At 57.9% G+C, this 17075-nt stretch overlaps 1 protein-coding gene across 1 annotated transcript in view; it reads left to right on the top strand.

The window, feature by feature from the left end:
- RTN4RL1 (reticulon 4 receptor like 1) overlaps nucleotides 1-14074 on the top strand; it is a 73329-nt gene extending 59255 nt beyond the window's left edge. Inside the window, exon 2 of the mRNA XM_040455507.1 lies at nucleotides 10964-14074. Within this exon, the coding sequence (XP_040311441.1) occupies nucleotides 10964-12288 (1325 nt within the window). The 3' untranslated portion in view covers nucleotides 12289-14074. The remainder of the gene's footprint in view (nucleotides 1-10963) is intronic.
- The last annotated feature ends 3001 nt before the right edge of the window (nucleotides 14075-17075 follow it).

The raw sequence follows: 17075 nt of genomic DNA, 5'->3' as shown, positions 1-17075 counted from the left end.
TGCTGAACTAATGCATGGTCTGTCAGCCAGGGAGTGACGTGAGCAGACTTCATCAGAGGAGCCAATCGCCCCCAAGTCCAGCAGGAGGTGAGGGGGACTTGGGCTGAGGCCAGGGGAGCGGGCACTGGAGAGCTGTGTTTGCAAACACCTACCCCCTCGTCCCCCACAAACCTCTCATGTGACTGGGGGAGCTTGGTTTCCCACCAAATGGAATCCTGCCTCCTTCTGACTTCTTTCTCTTCAAATTCCCACCCTCCTCCCTACCTTCGCTCTCAGCTAATGACTCCCTTTTACTTCAGGGAGAAAAGAAACCTGGGAGGCTAACTCCATCATCTTGTCATTTGAACATATGGGATTCCCTCCTGTTGCGGCCTGAGAGGTAGTCCTTCAGCGCTGCTCTGGGTCTGTTGCTTGGGCCCCCTCACTCCCATTGCTTCCGTTTTTGTTCCTCTCTCTCCTGAATCATGCCTACAAGCATGCAGACAGGCTCTAGTTTCTTCTGTCTTCAAAAAACAAACACCTGGGGCACCTGGGTGGCTCAGTCTGTTGAGCATCCGACTTTGGCTCAGGTCATGATCTTACGGTTTGTCGGTTCGAGCCCTGCGTCAGGCTCTGCGCTGACAGCTTTGAGTCTGCTTGGGATTCTCTCTCCCTCTCTCTCTGCCCCTCCCTCCCCCTCATTCAAAATAAACAATAAGTTTTAGGGGCACCTGGGTGGTTCAGTCAGCTGGGCGTCAGACTTTGGCTCAGGTCATGATCGCACCATTTGTGAGTTTGAGCCCCACGTCGGGTTCTCTGCTGTCAGCACAGAGCCTGCTTCTGATTCTCTCTCCGCCTCCCCCTTTCTGTCCCTCCCCCACTCATGCTCCCCCCTCCCCCGCCAAATCAATAAACTTTAAACAACAACAACTTCCCAGGACTCCACGCCCCTCCAGGTGCTGCCCTGCTTCTCTGCCCCCTTCATAGCCAAGTTTCTGAATGAGTGGCCTCTGGGTGCTCCCTGACATCCCCACCCCACCCCAGTATTCTTCCCTATCCATCTGAGGACAGGCTGGGCCACGTGACTGATGTGAGTAGGAGTGCTATGTCCTGCTTGAAACAAAAGGCAGTAGTTGGCCATGTCCTCTGTCCCCTCTGCCACGAGACAGGCAGGGTTCTGGGCAGACGATGTGTTCTCTGCCCAGATCCCTGAGCAGAGCCCCTGCTGTCCCACCTGAGCAAGAAACCAGCCTCTGTCGTGAGCCACTGAGACCCCCCCCCCAAGGGCCACTTGTGTCCTAACTTGTCCTGACTGACACAGTGCAGTCTCCCCATAGATTCCTCCCACTCTAGTATGCACTCTGTCCCGAACTTTCTCCCAGAAAGGAACTTTCTGGCATTACCAATCACCTCCATGTTGCCAGAGGACCGCACCTCTCTGTCCTCACGTAAACCCTCACAGCCTTCCTCTCAGCAGAGGCCACCTTTCTTCTTGAAACACTCTCGGCTTCGGTCACACCGCATGCCCTGGCTTTCCTTTGACGCCACGGGCCATGCCTTCTTTACATTCTAGAACCGTGTTCCCGGAGGCTTCCATCCTGTATCTCCTCTCTTGACTCTCACAGGTGACCTCATCCATTCCCACAGATTTGAATACCATCTCTAGGCTCATGAGTCCCAAGTGTACTTCTCGCCTCTGGGCTCCAGTTGGACAGCCAGCTGCCACCAGCTGAATATCTCTGTAAGTCTCCTCAGACTTTGTGTATCCTCAATGGAGCTCCTGTTGGCCCCTACCCCTGCTTTCCCAGGCTCCTCCAGTCTCACTGTACCCTCATCCTCTGGAACCACTCACTGTCCCTCACACTGGTCCCCCGTGTGTCCGGCCAGTTCTGCATCCTAGACATTTCTCCTTCTGTCCACTGCTCTCTGACTCCATGGCCTCGCCCCCTTCGGGCCCCCCCCCCCCATCTCTCACGGATGACAACCGCAGGCTTCTCTGCCCCTCCTCTGGCTCCCCTCTAATCCATGCTCCAAGTTCTATCATATTGCTCCCACTTCAGGCTCTTCAGTGGCTGCTTGCCACACCCAGAATTAGATCCAAACTCTTCAACTGAAGCTTTCAAGGCCCTCCAAAGCCTGCCTGTTGCCTTTCTAACGGCATCTCCTGCCCTTCCCTTCTTCTCTCATCTATACCAAGTTTGGTCCTGTCCCAGGGCCTTTGCACCTGCTGTTCCCTCTGTTCTTTGGCTCCTTCCTTTCCTTTAGGTTTCAGCTCAGGTGTCCCTGCTCAGGGAGGCCCTTCATGAGCACACAAGCGAATGTCAGTCTCCTTCCCTCCCATTTGTCTCCGTCTTAACTCCCTCATTGTGTCCACAGTGTCAACTACCCTGTGTCCGTTTGGGCTTGTCTGTTTCCTTTTGCTTAATCATCTCCCAGCTAGAACGTGTAGGTTCCATGAGGGAAAGGGCTGGATCCTACTATTGCAGCACCAAGCACAGAGCTGTTGTCAAATGAATGAAAGAGTCAGGGGGCAGATCCAGAACAGGGTGATCCACAGCCCGGATGTGCATTCTGAATGCCTTTCTTTCACTGGCAGCGAGGAAAGGGTGGCTGTTCCGGGAACTAGGAACGAGGGCTCCTGGAAGAGACTTCGGCACCTGCTTTGCAAAGGCTGGGTCCCATCTCCTGTTTTGTGTCACCCAGTGCCAGGGCCTTCAGGATTTGGTAGATCCCCACCCCTACTCTCTCTCCCTCACCTCCCTTCAATGTCCCCCAGGCAGGCAATAGACACTTGCCCCTGAGGACAGTCCCATCCCCACAGAAGTTCACCTGCCCCACCAAATACACCTAAGATACCACTCTAGTTTCGGTGAGCCTGTCTGGTGCAGGTGGGTCCACAGTTTGCTGTGGTTTGGGAGGGAAGGACGGTAGCCTCCAGGGTTTGGAGGGAGGAGGCAGGACGCAGACCCTCCTCAAAACCTCCTGGGAAAAGCTGGCTCTCAGAGGCCCTTGGCCTTCAGCCTTGAGCTGCCACTGCCCAGATTCTGGGGCTCCCAAACTGAGGAGCAAATCTGAGTAACAGGACACATTTTATGAGCCCCAGAGGGACTTCCCGAGGTAAAGGCAGAACCTACATATCCTGGGCATTCTGCACAGAGCTGGCAGCTCCAGCTGGGGAGGGATGGACTGGGAGAAAGGCCAAAGTAGAGGGGTCAAGATCCCATCCCCACCCGCTGTGTCCTGGGGACAGCCAAGGCCTGGCAGGGAACTTGAACCTGGGTCTGAGCCTCGACTCAGTGTCCCATCTCACAGGTCCCTCTGCCAGGCTTCTGGGGCCCAAGAGCACCAGGGTGGGTGTGGTGAAGGCCAGAGTCCACTGGGGGTTGGGGAGAGCACACAGTCCTCCCCCTCACGAATACCTCCTCTACAGCTCCCCCTGGGCTACAGTTCAGGGGCACAGCCTACCGAGTGTTTCCAACACCCAATAAAGCAGGTGCTCTGCCTCCCAGTTCCCGGACTAAGAAACTGAGGCTTTGGAAGCTTAGTGATCTGTCCGAGGTGGCCCAGCTGAAATGTCTCTCGGTGGGGCTGCTCCGGAGGCCAGACAGTACCAGGGTACCCCCCCCCCCAGGGAGGCACCCCACATCGAGAAGGTGGCAAATACAGCAAAGCAAAGATGGGGAGCCTGGTTGCTCCAGTGAGGCCTCCTGAGAGCACGGCAGCCCAGTTAGCGTGGCATCCCGGCCAGGCCTGTGCAGGGGGCTAGCCACGGCAGATGGAAGCCAAGGACTGTTCCAGTAAGGGGCCGCCCGCTTCCCAGCCAGGAGTGATCCCGGAGTAAGGATGTAATGCAGCACGTCAGGAGGAGAGCAGGAGCTAAAGGCAAAGCAAGAGTGAGTGCCGAGATAAGACGGGGATATCACAGACCCGGGCCCTCTCTCTGGGCCGGAGCTCAGGGATGCTGCAGGATGAAAGGACCCAGGCTGCCAGCCCGTTGGTGGCATCCAGAGACAAATATGTGCTTGCATACACACATGCGCCTACGCAGATGCTGTGAACACGTGCACACCTGGCCGTGTACACACACAGGTAAACGCACAGAAGCACACATGTGCATAGGCATGCCCAGACCCATGTGCACACATGTACGCATGCTCTGTCTAGGCACAGGCCTGCCTCCAGGGCTGCAGGCACTAGACCTGAGGTGTGGGTGTGGGTGCCTAGAGAACATTCCTGCTTCATGCCTGCCTGCTTGTCCCCTCCCCTGCCTGTGCCCAGAGATTTTTTGTGTGTGTTTGGGGGGAGGGGTGCAATTTGGCCCTAGGTAGGGTGACTGACTTGTGCTGGTTTGTTTGGGACTTTACGGTTTTAGCACTGAAAATCCGGAGTCCTGGGCAAAGCCACATTGATCACCTGCCCCACGTGTTGGACAGGCCTGATGTGTATGTGCCCCTGCAGAGTGCTCCTCACCATCTGTCCCCTTGTGATGGCCCAGGGGCCCTCCAGAGAAAGCCAAGGCCCAATCTACTCTTATTGGAGACCTCAGTACTAATGAGAACCACTATGTTTATTGAGCACCTACTATGAGCCAGGCCCTTGGCCTAGGGTTTTCTTCTTCTTCTTCTTTTTAATGTTTACTGATTTTTGAGAGAGACAGAGAAGGACAGGCAGAGAGAGAGGGAGATACAGAATCCAAAGGAGGCTCCAGGCTCTGAGCTGTCAGCACAGAGTCCTACACGGGGCTTGAACTCACAGATGGTGAGATCCTGACCTGAGCGAACTCTGACGCCCAACCGACTGAGCCACCCAGGAGCCCCGTAGGGTTTTCTTCTTAAAAGAAACACATAGCAAGCTCCTGGGTGGTTCAGTTGGCTAAGCATCCGACTTTGGCTCGGGTCATGATCTCAAGGTCTGTGGGTTCAAGCCCTGTGTCGGGCTCTGTGCTGACAGCTCAGACCCTGGAGCCTGTTTCAGATTCTGTGTCTCCCCCTCTCCCTCTCTGCCCCTCCCCTGCTCACTCTCTGTCTCTCTCAAAAATAAATAAGTAAATTAATAAATAAACAAACGTACATGAAAGAAAGAAAGAAAGAAAGAAAGAAAGAAAAACATGACTGTGTTCTAGGCACCGTTTTAGGCCCTAGGGCACAGCAGGGAACATACCAGACAAAATCACCGTCAGTGGGAAGGGACAGAAAAGGAACAAGAGAAATAAATAAATGATGTACTTTATTAGAAGAGCATAAATGTTAGGGAGGAAAATTAAACTGAAGGAGACCATTTAAAATAGGCTGCTGGGGATGTGCCTGGGTGGCTCAGTCAGCTGAGCAATCGACTTGATTTCACCTTGGGTGGTGATCCCAGGGTCGTGGGATCAAGCCCCGTATCGGGCCCCAGGCTGAGCATGGAACCTGCTTGGGATTCTCTCTCTTCCTCTCTCTCTCTCTCTCCCTCTATCCTTCTCCCCCTCTCCCCAGCTTGTGGTGTCTCTCTCTAAAAAAATGTAAAAAATAAATAAGACAGGCTGCTAAGGAAGGCCTGACTGAGAAAGTGACTCTGTGAGAGACCCCAATGTTGGGGTGAGGGCAGGGGCCCCACAGGTATCCTGGAGCATGGGTACTGCTCCAGAAGGAGAGAGCAGCAAAAGGCTGGAGGCAGGACGCGCCCAGCACGTGAAAAGAGGGAGAAGAAAAGGCTGGGGGAGGGAGGAGAGGTGGCGGCCAGGGCCCTAGTGAGGACTAGAAGGTCTTACTGAGCACGATGGGGCCAAGGGGGTTTGATCAGAGGCGCCACGTGCTCTGACTCAGACTTCTGCTGCTGTGTCAGTGGAGATGTAGGGGCAAGGGTGGGAGCCCGGGGACCACGCAGGAGACTATGGCGATGGGCCTGGCAAGAGATGATGGCGGCCCAGGCTGGGGTGGTGGCCGGGAGACAAGGGTGGGTTCTGGGTATGTCCTGAAGCTGAGCCCACAGGGCTCCCGGCAGACTGGGTATGAGGTGAGAGAGAGGAGTCGGCGTGACTCTGAGGTTCTCACCCCAGCTGCCAGAATGGAGGAGCCGCCTTCACCTGAGACGGAGAAGATGCGTGTGGAGGAGGCCTGGGGGGCCGGGGAACGGCGGCTCACCTTCGGACAGATTGCGTGGGAGGGACGGAGAGATGGGGAGGCAGGTGGATTACAGGCGTCTGCAGCGGGGGCCCGCGGAGGGAAGCCCTGCTCTGCCCAGGCTGGCTGCCTCGTCTCCGGGGCCGGGCCCGGCGGGGGCGCTATAGGAAGTGGCCTGCACTTGGGTGTGGCATGCAGGGACAGTGCCAAGTGGCCTGGGGCGCCAGTCGCTCTGTGAGCACAGCCAGCCTGGCCCGAGGCTGTTATCTGACCGGCAGAGCCATTTGGTTAGCATCGATTGGCTTAGAGAGGAGCAGCTGGCAAGGCCCGGGGAAGGAGGGAGGGGATGCCTGGCCCCGTGCAGAGGGAGGGCGGGCTGTGGAGCCGGAAGGATAGGCCACATGGCTGACAAGTCTCTGAGGCTCAGAGAGCCCCTAGGGACCTGCCTGGGGGCCTTGGGGGGATTCCAGTCCATGGGGCTGTCCCTGCGGGGGTGTCGACAGAGGTGGCCGCTTTGGTGCCAGCAGGTGGCAGACTCAGGTCAGGGGGAGGTCTGATGAGGTCTGACTCAGGTCAGATGAGGCTGCCCTGCCTGCCCCATGCAACTTGGAGCTCCTGGATTTGAGGTCAGGGGCGTGAGGCCTGCTCTCCCACCCTCTTCACCAGCTGTGTGGCCACTTCTCTGCGGGTGCCTCATTTCCTCTGCAGTGGTGTGGCAGTATGGGGCTTCCATGTAAAGAACCTGGTGCATGTTTAGGAGTGGGTCCTCATTGGTTAGCTCCCTTCCTGGGGGGAAGCTGAGGACCCCTGCCATTCTAGACATTTCCAGACATCTGGCCTGGGACGGGAGCAGGGGTCCTGTCAGTGCTGGTTCCAATGGGGACCTTTCTGGCCTCCCCAGGCCTGGGTTTCTCCAGCCTAGCAGGGCTGGTGTTATGGCTTCTTTGGGATCTCTGGCTACTTGGGGGCTGATTGAGGGGGACTGGGGTAAGATGTGGGCACACTGCCGGTTTCCATACTTCAGTGCCTTTGTACACACTGTGCCTTCTTCCTGTTATGCCTTTCCCACCCACCCCGCTAGGTCCAGCCCCACAGGGACATGCATAAGCACATCTGGGGCTGCCGAATAGACTGGGTGAGGTGCTGACCATGCTCAGGCCACTCACCCGCTGCCCAGCGGGTGAAGGGTTTTGGGGTTTGGAGGAAGGAGAACTTGCATACAATAGAATCTCTACTGTGTATCCTCTATACTGGCAGGGGAGCAGAGGGCTTAGTGGAGGAGGTGGTGTAGGGGTGGCAGGGACGTTTCCTGAGCTTCTTACACACACACACACACACACACACCCATTAGCACCTGCTCTGGGCCCCGGCACCTGGTCAGACTGCCTGGTATTGTGAGACCTCCTATCTGCTAATGAACCCAGGAGGACTCACCCCGGCTCATCCCTGGGCTCCTCCTTGCCCTATCACATTGGACATTCTAGGACTTGAGGCAAATATTGAATGGAGGAAGGAATGAATGAGGCAGAGGAGCCTCAGGTGAGCTCAGATGTGTGTGTGTGGGGGGGGGGGCAGGAGCTTGGGAGTCCGGGTGCATGCCCCTGGAGGAGAGCTGAAGGAGGAGAGCCTGAGGAAGGGGGAGCCCAGCCTGGCTTTCTTCAGCCCCCTCAGGCAGAGCAACCCCTGCCGCACCCAGGAGGGGGCTGAGGAAGCAGATGGGAGGGGGCGCAAGGCTCCTCCTCAGAGACTTACATGGCTGCTAATTTGCAGTCTTAAAATGCACGGCAAAGGCACCGGCCTCTGTGTTAGCACATTAATCAGGCAATCAGTGGGTTGGGGCTCGACCAGCACTCGGAGGGGGCACAGGAGAAGCTGTAGCTCCTGCCTGGAAAGAAACCCAGCAGGTTTCCAGACCCGGGGCACCCGCCGGCTCAGGCAGGGGTGCCAGAGGTGGGTGAGCTTGTCTGGGAGGGCTAGTCTGGGGCCTTGGAGATGTGACCAGCTTCCAGGGTGGAGAAGCAGACTCAGCTGAGACCCACCCCAGCACCCAGTGGAAGGGGGCAGGGGTAGTGCAAGGGCAGCTTCCCTGGCCTGGGTCCCTGGCATCTGGGCAGTACTGAAGGACGGAGAGCAGCTCCAAGCGTTGGCCGGGGCCCCTGCCTCCTTCTGGGACCCTCTGGGAGGAAGGGAATGGGTGGCTCCTGCCCTGGGTCCTGCATTTACCCAACACACCTGCCAAAGTGTGTTCACAAGCTGGCCGCTCTGCCCCGACCTGGATTTTTGGGCATTTGGCTTTTCCCCGAAATGGAGATCTCCGCCTAGTTTCCCTGTACCCCAACATTCCCTGGGGCACCTGTCTAAGGAAAGGGTGTGGCTCTCCATGGGGTCCCCCAGCTTTTCTGGGGACATTTGAGAGAACCCCAGCCCAGGGGCCTCACAGAGACATAGCCACAACAGCAGGGAGAAGGGTCGTCTGCCCCCATCAGGTCAGGGGGCAGGAGAACCCCCTATGACCACACAGTAATTCTGAGGATCAGAGCATCACGAGCAGAAGCACTTTGTAAACTTCATAAGCTGCACAAATGTCGAGCGGTATTAGTGCTGAGCCTGCCACAGCTTACCCCTGCCCCCACAGTGAGTGTCCCTCTGCTGCCAGACTTCAGGAAAAGCCTCTTTCTTTGCAGTCCTACCCCCCGCCCCCAGGGTCTGGTGTGGCACTGTGTGTCCCACAGCCACAGGTGCGTGGCCGTGGCCTGGTCCCTTTCAGCACAGTGAGCACTGTGATCGCCCCACCGAGCGGCAGGGCAGGGGCCGCTTCCCGGGGGCAGGGTCCCTGGGAGACAGCAGCCTGGCCAGGGGTAAGGAGTGCGAGCTGAGAGTAGGGAAAGGGAGTGTCAGTCTCTGTGGAAGGTGCAGACAGTGTGAGTTGGGCCTTCATCCCAGCCCTGGCTTTCAGAGGCTCGAGGCATCGGGCAGGCTCCCCGAGAGTCAGCTGAAGCTTGCAGTCCAGGCTCTTGTCCCCCCCCTGTCCACACTCTTGCTTCCCCCTGCGGGGCTGGGACCCCCCCCCCCCCGCCAGACCAAGGTGGGGAGTGGGGGGGCCTGGAGGTCAGACCCGAGCCTCCACGTGGGGCAGGCTAGCATAGCGATCATCTCCTACCCACGTTACAGAGAGGGAAACTGAGGCTGCGGAGGCACCAGCCTCAGGCTTAGCCTGCAGGCTGTGCAATGGTCGTGGTGACTGAAGACACTGCAGGAGCCACATGGAGCGCAGGAGCCCAGCCCAGGAAGGTTCCTCACAGCTGCACTGCCACCGCCACCACTGCCACCGAGGTCATAATTGCTCTGAAATCGCAACCGAACCCAATTATGCAAAAACAAAATTATATGCGATGATTTTTATGTTGGAAACGTTTGGTGGAAGCCGGGTGATTACAGGGGGACGGGAAGCAGCTGCCACTCTCTGGGAGCCCATAACTCCCAACAGCTGGGAACTGTCACTTATTTACGATGCCATTTCTGCCAGGAACGAGGGGGTGGTGGCTAGGCCTGCCTGAGCCTGACCATCAGACTAGGGCAGCAGCAGGGCCTCAGAGCCTGGCCCAGTGGCCCCTCTGAGGCTGGGAGTGGGGCGGGTCTGAGATCGGCCGGGAGGGTAGGTTCTTTCTACATGCTCTGGGCATCGCTGACGGCAGCGAGACTCGGCTGAGCTGCCGGCAGCCCTGACCTCTCCCCAGAGGCCCGGCTGGCCAAGCTGGAAGGGACGGGCAAGAGGCCAACGCAGGCGGGGATGAGGTGGCTGCCGGGCCCTGCGGGGTGGGGCTCTACCAGCCTGGAGCCTGTCTTTCCCACGCCGGCGCGCCTGCCGGGCAGCCTGGGGCAGCTGCGACCCTGGAAAAAGGCAGGTAATGATGATCGTCCATAATGAGGCTGCTCCGATAATGAGCACGGGGCTATTATCCGACCACAGGCTGGACACATCCGAAAATAAATTATTTTAAGGATCCATTAACGAATGCCTAATTAATGCCCAATTAGAGGGAAGCTACAGAGGAAATGCTCGGGACAGTCGAGAGGCGAGGCCTGGTTTGCAGCCACAGCCTGGGAGTTTAGGTGGGCAGAGGGGAGAGGCCAGAAGGTGGACCTGATGGGGGGCAGCAGCTAGCTCCTGGTGGGGGGGGGGGTGGGGGTGGTGCAGAGCCTGGCCACCCTGATGCCTCCCCCAGTCCACACACATGGGTCCTTTTAGTACATCCTCACGGCACTGGAGGGGACAACTAGTATTATTTAGAAACTGAGGCCCAGAGAGTTTGTCACATATTTGAGGATGCGGGAGGCATGGTAAATGAGACCTCTTTTGAGATGAACTTTGGTATCGTGCATGCATGCTTGCCTTGTTATTGAGAATAAATACAGAGACTCCTCAGGCCTCCGTGTGTTTACTTTGCTAGACCCGGAGTCTGCCCCACTATCTGTTCATGTGGATAACAGCGAGTGAGTGACAGAGCTGGAACAGGAACCAGAGGCTGGCTTCTGTGGCCTGGGGTTGTGACCCCCACCCCCCACCCCCCGCAGGGCTGACAGAGCCTGAGGGGGCAGGACTAAGGATGGCGGGCAGCCCAGGCTGGGGAATAGAACCCCCAGTACAGGTGCAGGGCCCCAGTGTTATCTCACGCCAGGTGCGGGCCTGGCTTGGGCTTGAGCCCTGCCTTCCTCCCATCTGGAGCCTCCCCCAGGGGACTGCCGTCCCAGACTGCCGAGTTCGGCGCAGGCCAGGACAGAGCCTGGCCTGGGAGGGTGGCACACCCACCAGCCCCGCACCCCGTCTGTCCCCCGCGTCCCCCGGCCGACCCTGATCTGGCTGTGCTCTGTCTCCCCGCCAGGGTGCTGTGTGGAACTGTTGCTGCTGCTGCTAGCCGGGGAGGTGCCCCTGGGCGGCGGCTGCCCGCGGGACTGCGTGTGCTACCCGGCACCCATGACGGTCAGCTGCCAGGCGCACAACTTTGCCGCCATCCCCGAGGGCATCCCGGAGGATAGCGAACGCATCTTCCTGCAGAACAATCGCATCACCCTCCTCCAGCAGGGCCACTTCAGCCCCGCTATGGTCACCCTGTGGATCTACTCCAACAACATCACCTACATTGACCCCAACACCTTCGAGGGCTTCGTGCACCTGGAGGAGCTGGACCTTGGCGACAACCGGCAGCTGCGGACGCTGGCCCCGGAGACCTTCCAGGGCCTGGTGAAGCTCCACGCCCTCTACCTCTATAAGTGCGGGCTCAGTGCCCTGCCGGCAGGCATATTCAGTGGCCTGCACAGCCTGCAGTACCTCTACCTGCAGGACAATCACATCGAGTACCTCCAGGACGACATCTTTGTGGACCTGGTCAACCTCAGCCACCTGTTTCTCCATGGCAACAAGCTGTGGAGCCTGGGCCAGGACACCTTCCGGGGGCTGGTGAACCTGGACCGGCTCCTGCTGCACGAGAACCAGCTGCGGTGGGTCCACCACAAGGCTTTCCACGACCTCCGCAGGCTGACCACCCTCTTTCTCTTCAACAACAGTCTCTCCGAGCTGCAGGGCGACTGCTTGGCGCCCCTGGCCGCCCTGGAGTTCCTCCGCCTCAACGGGAATGCTTGGGACTGCGGCTGCCGGGCGCACTCCCTGTGGGAATGGCTGCGGAGGTTCCGCGGCTCCAGCTCTGCTGTCCCCTGTGTGTCCCCCGAGTCACGGCAAGGCCAGGACCTGAAGCTGCTGAGGGCCGAGGACTTCCGGAACTGCACGGGGCCGGCGTCCCCGCACCAGATCAAGTCACACACGCTCACCACCACCGACAGGGCCGCCCGCAAGGAACACTACCCGCCCCACGGCCCCGCCAGGGACAAGGGCCACCCGCACGGCCATCTGCCGGGCTCCCGGCCGGGCTACAGGAAGCCCGGCAAGAACTGCACCAGCCACAGGAATCGCAACCAGGTGTCCAAGGCAGGCGCCGGGAAGCAGACCCCCGAGCTGCAGGACTACGCCCCCGACTACCAGCACAAGTTCAGCTTTGACATCATGCCCACGGCGCGGCCCAAGCGGAAGGGCAAGTGTGCCCGCAGGACCCCCATCCGTGCCCCCAGCGGGGTGCAGCAGGCCTCCTCGGGCCGTGCCCTGGGAGCCTCGCTCCTGGCCTGGATACTGGGGCTGGTGGTCACTCTCCGCTGAGGACCTGCGGCCCCAGCACCCAGCACTGCCAATGTCCACCAAGGAACAGAATTTCTTTTCTTTTTTTTAACAAGCGGAGGATCTGCTGGGTTTCAGGCAAAGGCTGGTAAAGCCTTTGGCTGCTGTCTGGGCCCTGCCCGGTGGATTATAAACCCACAGTGTACAGCCCCAAGTGGGAAGGGATTAGCGCATCACATCCTGCTGTCCCGGCCAGGCCCTGCCGAGCACCCATGGACAGCACCCATCCAGCAAGGCGGTTAAAGCACGCAAAGCGAATCCTTCATTAGCAACCATGGGACGGTGCCCCACAGGAGCTGGGCTCTGTGGAATCCCGGTCGTTGGAGAGGTCTGAAGGGCCCCCCGCCACTCCTGGAGGAAGCAGGACTCAGGAGAACAGACGAGGCTCACCCAAGAGGCTGGCTCCACCAGCCACCTGGGAGCACAGGAGCAGGTGGCATTTTGGCTCTTGCCTGAGGCCACGTAGTCAGCCTGCCCTAAATCCAACCCTCAGTCCCTCCCTCGGGGGTAAGGCCTCATTCCTGACGTCTCAGGCTACCCTGGCAGACCCAGGCCTAGCTGCTGGGCTCCAAGAACCAGTTACCAAAGGAAAGATCATCAGAGGCTGAAATTTAGAACTGCGTCAAGTGCAGTGAGGCTCTCACAGGAGGTGCAGTTTTATAACTACGTCCACTTATATATATACACACTCTCTACATATATATACACACAAATGCACAGCCCCCCCCCCCCCCGCCCCACTCCCCTACCGGACTGTATGTCTTCTCATGTTTATAAACTATACGGAAAACTATTATCTGTTGAACTAAGGATTGTATTGGTGATTTCTAGCAAGAAAAGAGTCACAGGATTTTTTGTCTAGAATCCCAACCTGGCAACAACAGTCACCCTGTAACCTGGGCTTGCCAGGGCCTAGGGCAAAGGGTCAGTGGGAGGGGTCAGGGAGAAGGGGAGGCAGCAAGAATCACTTCAGGGGACCAATCTTCTTAGATGTTCAGAGCATCACCTTGTTTTTATATGCAACACAAGTCCGGCTGCCGCCCCAGAGCATCCCATAACCCCCACCGTACTAGCTAGCTGTTGTCGTCAGGGCGAGAAGTGAGAAGCAGCTCATTGGACATCAGGGAGCCAGGCCCGGGGGCCGGGCTTGACGGAGAAGGGGAAGGAAGGGACTTTAGGTCTCTTTTGCTGACGGGCAGGAAGCATCCACAGTGTTAGCCCAACAGGCTGGACAGTGTCGTCAGCCTAGCGCTTTGCCAGCAACGGTCTGGACAGGCCAGGGAGACTCTGGGCATGAGCCCAGGCCTCCAACATGGCTCAGCTGCTGAATTTTTCCTTGAGGCTCTTTGATGGCCATCCCAGCAAGGGTCCTGTATAGGTGGCAGGAGGGAAAGCATCAGGTGGCCTTAGCAGAAGGGGGACAAGAGGGCATTTCAAGAACCATCTCAGGCACTTCTGCATTAACGGAGGCCCCATCCCTCCTGGCCCTTCTGAAGATGCCCAGAGACGGGCAGAGGTTGGGGGGGGGCCAGACTCAGGGGTCAGGAATGGGGACGTGCAGGGAGTGGGCAGGCAAGCCCAAATAGGGGACAGCGGCTCTGGTCAAGTCTGGCCATGCTGCCGGCCAGGGCCCCTGGAGACACAATCTCCTTTGAGCTTTCCACAAACCTGAACTCCCCACCAGAGAGGATGTGTGTGAGGAACAAGAAAACACTGAATCCAATTAAGAGAGAAAAATAATAATAATAAAATTTCTCTTGGACAAGAACCCTGTTTCTCATTTCCTAACCCTGCATTCCTGAAATGGTGGCAGATCCCAGCTTTTGGTGGGGTGGGCGAGGCTGGCCGGGCACAGCACGTTTGTTGGTGGGAGGAGCCGTGTGGGGCAGAGGCACACTGACTCACTGGGATGCACACGTGCACACACGTGTGAGCACGCACACACACACACACACACACACACACGCTTGTTCTCTGTTCCATGGTCCTTCCCTCGCCCTCACAGACATGACTCACTTCCTACACTCTGGCTGCGCTGGGTCAGCCCAATCTCCGTGGCTCTCCCTGGAGCAGGCCGGTCCTGGATCCTTCCTGGCCTGTGCCCAAGAGCCTCACCTGCGGCACCTGAGCTGTTGACTGTTCGGGGGCTCAGGAGTGCCTGGAAGGGAGCTGCCAGTTCCCGGGGCCCACTGGGGTTTCCAGGAGGCTAGGGACCAACCCAGACGGCAGCAGACGGGGTCTGGAGGCTGTCCCTGCCTCTCTTGCTTCAGAGAAAGGAGGCAGTTCTCCAGATAAAGAGGGGAGGGCTATGTTTTCAGGCCTGGCTGAACAAATCTTCCTCAGTCCAAAGCTGGAAACATGCACTAAAGGGAGTTCGGTGACGGCAGAACAAATCGTCCGCTCTCCGGTGGCCTGCCTGCTCTTACCCAGGCGGGTGTCAGGGCCCAGCTGTCCCTTGGAACCCGAGGATGTTGTTATTTTGTTGACTTCATTTCCAACTTTAGACAGCAAGGCCCTCAGTGGGAAAATCGAGTCCGAGCACTTTATTAATTTTTTTTTTTTAAAGACTTAGTCCTGTGATATGAAAGTGAAATGTCAGTACGAGAAATGCTAATGTTTTTTAAATGATCCACTTCTGTCAAGTGCAGCACGGTCTCTGGTTGCTGACTGTTGTTAGAGGCAAGGCAGAGGGGCCCAGGACGCCAGGTATATTTTTAGCAGCTCTCTCCTCTAAGAGGTAGAGGGAATAAAAGCAGCTCTATCGTGGATGACATCACTTGTCACTCAGAGGCTCACACGCTACGCAGTTACGATGACACCATTGCCCAGAGCGCCAGAGCAAGTTGACAAGCCAAGGGCTAGACTCAGCGTCCCTCCTGGGTGGTTCACGGAAGGGCGATGTGGGTTCTTGCCCCTGGGAATCCTGTCCTCCTCCGAGGGGCTGAGGCCACCCCTTCATCGTTCCCCATGGGGCCAGCCCCTCCACCATCTTCGCTCAGCACATTCCCTGCGCCCTGGAAGAGAGCCATCTCCCCTCCTCCCTCTCTCCCCTCCTGCCACACAGTCCTCCACTTTAGGGGGTGGCCTGGGAGAGGGGCTGGGTGGCCACTGGTGGTCTCAGTGGCTCTCCATGGAAGCTCTTCCCTTGACCCCAGAGCTCAGTTGGCTCCTTACCTTTCATTCAACAAGTGCTGATCAAGGGCCTACATGTGCCAGCCATTGGCCTAGGCTCTGGGGACATAAAAGTGGGAAGATGTGACTCTCCTATTAGGAGCACAGGGTCTGGATGTGGAAACAGGTATGAGACTGGTGCCTCTGTTAGCGCCCCGAATCATGAGAAAGTCAACTGAGGACAGTCTAGGAGGACTTCAAGGAGGAGGTGACACCCCGTGGCTCTCAGAGGATGAGGAGGTGGCCAAAGAAGAGTGTGGGGAGTATTTCAGGCAGAGGGCTGGAGGGCCACAGCAGCCCCATGCTGGTTTGGGGTATCAGCAAAGAGCTGTGAGTCAAGGGCTGGAAACCCTGGGTGGGGGGGCATGGGAGGCAAGACTGGCAATGGGAAGGCTGGGGGGAATCCTACTCAGGGACTTGGATTTGCTCGGCAGTGGAGGTGTGGCCCCCTCTGCAGTCCTCTTCCCTACCCCCTCCCCCACCCCCCAGCGTTTCTCCAGGCACGCGGTCCCCACTCGTGGCATGCTTGCCAATGTTCCTCAACAGTGGGTTTCATCATCCCAACTTGCCTCTTCTGCTCAGCCAGATCCTTCCCTCGTGCCAGCAAGCTGGAGCGCTCCCTGGAAATCTGCCTGGGCCGGAGTCCCATTCCCAGACACCTGCTGCTTCCAAGCTCAGAAAGTATCCCGCAGCCGCTTCATCTCCCGTGCCCCCCCTTTCCCATCCATGAGGGGCTCAGCCCTCAGCCCCTCCCTTGCTTCCAGGCGTGGCCACCCAACACCCCCGCGGCCACGTCTATCTGTGCCTGCTTTGGCTGACCGGCAGCAATCCCTAGAACCCCCCCCCCCCCCCCCAACCTCCCCCCGGACTGCATCTTTCCTTTTCTCTCCTGGTAGGTGCTGTTCATTACCAGGGAGCCAAGAATCCCATTAAGCAAATGTTCACTTGTCACCTAACTAATCACCCAGCACTCTGCCACCATGGCAAATGCAGTTCCAGAAGGCCTGCGGGCGAGTTCGAGAGGGCCGGCGGGGGTGGCCAGGAAAGCTTCTCAGAGGATGAGATGTAGGGCTGGGGGTTGGAGAGGACACGTTTGCTGGGAGGGCTCCCTGGAGGCAGCAGCAAATCTTTGGTCATATTTTCACCACCACCACTCCCGAGGTTGTCCCTACTGGTCCCTTCTGGGACCCAGCTCCGCAGGGCCCTACTCCACACTGACCCAGGGGATGCCAGCCTTTCTCTGTCCATATTCTTTGATTGACTGAGGTGAGTGCCCATTTTGGTGGTGTCCAGGCCAACATCTATTGTTGAACCTCTTGACCTGGCTGTGCCTACATTCTGGCTCATGTCCTCCCAGTCTGCTCTCTGGGCTCACCTTCCTCTACGTAGGACTTTAGCCCGTTCCTCCACCCCATGTCACCAATCCCCCACTATCAGCTTGTAATCGGCCAATTTTCTTATACCTTCTGTCGACTTGGAAAATATCTCAAGAACTCTTTGTGCATTAAAATATCCTTTACAGCTCCATGCTCGATATCTCTTTCTGCTCCCCTAATTGCCCCTTTTAACTCACTGCACTTTTGGAATAAATCTCATGG

This window comes from Herpailurus yagouaroundi, unplaced genomic scaffold (assembly GCF_014898765.1).
Source record: "Herpailurus yagouaroundi ecotype Mexico unplaced genomic scaffold, PumYag 215, whole genome shotgun sequence".
Taxonomy (NCBI): Eukaryota; Metazoa; Chordata; class Mammalia; order Carnivora; family Felidae; genus Herpailurus; species Herpailurus yagouaroundi.
This window is presented reverse-complemented; position numbering and strand designations above follow the sequence as displayed.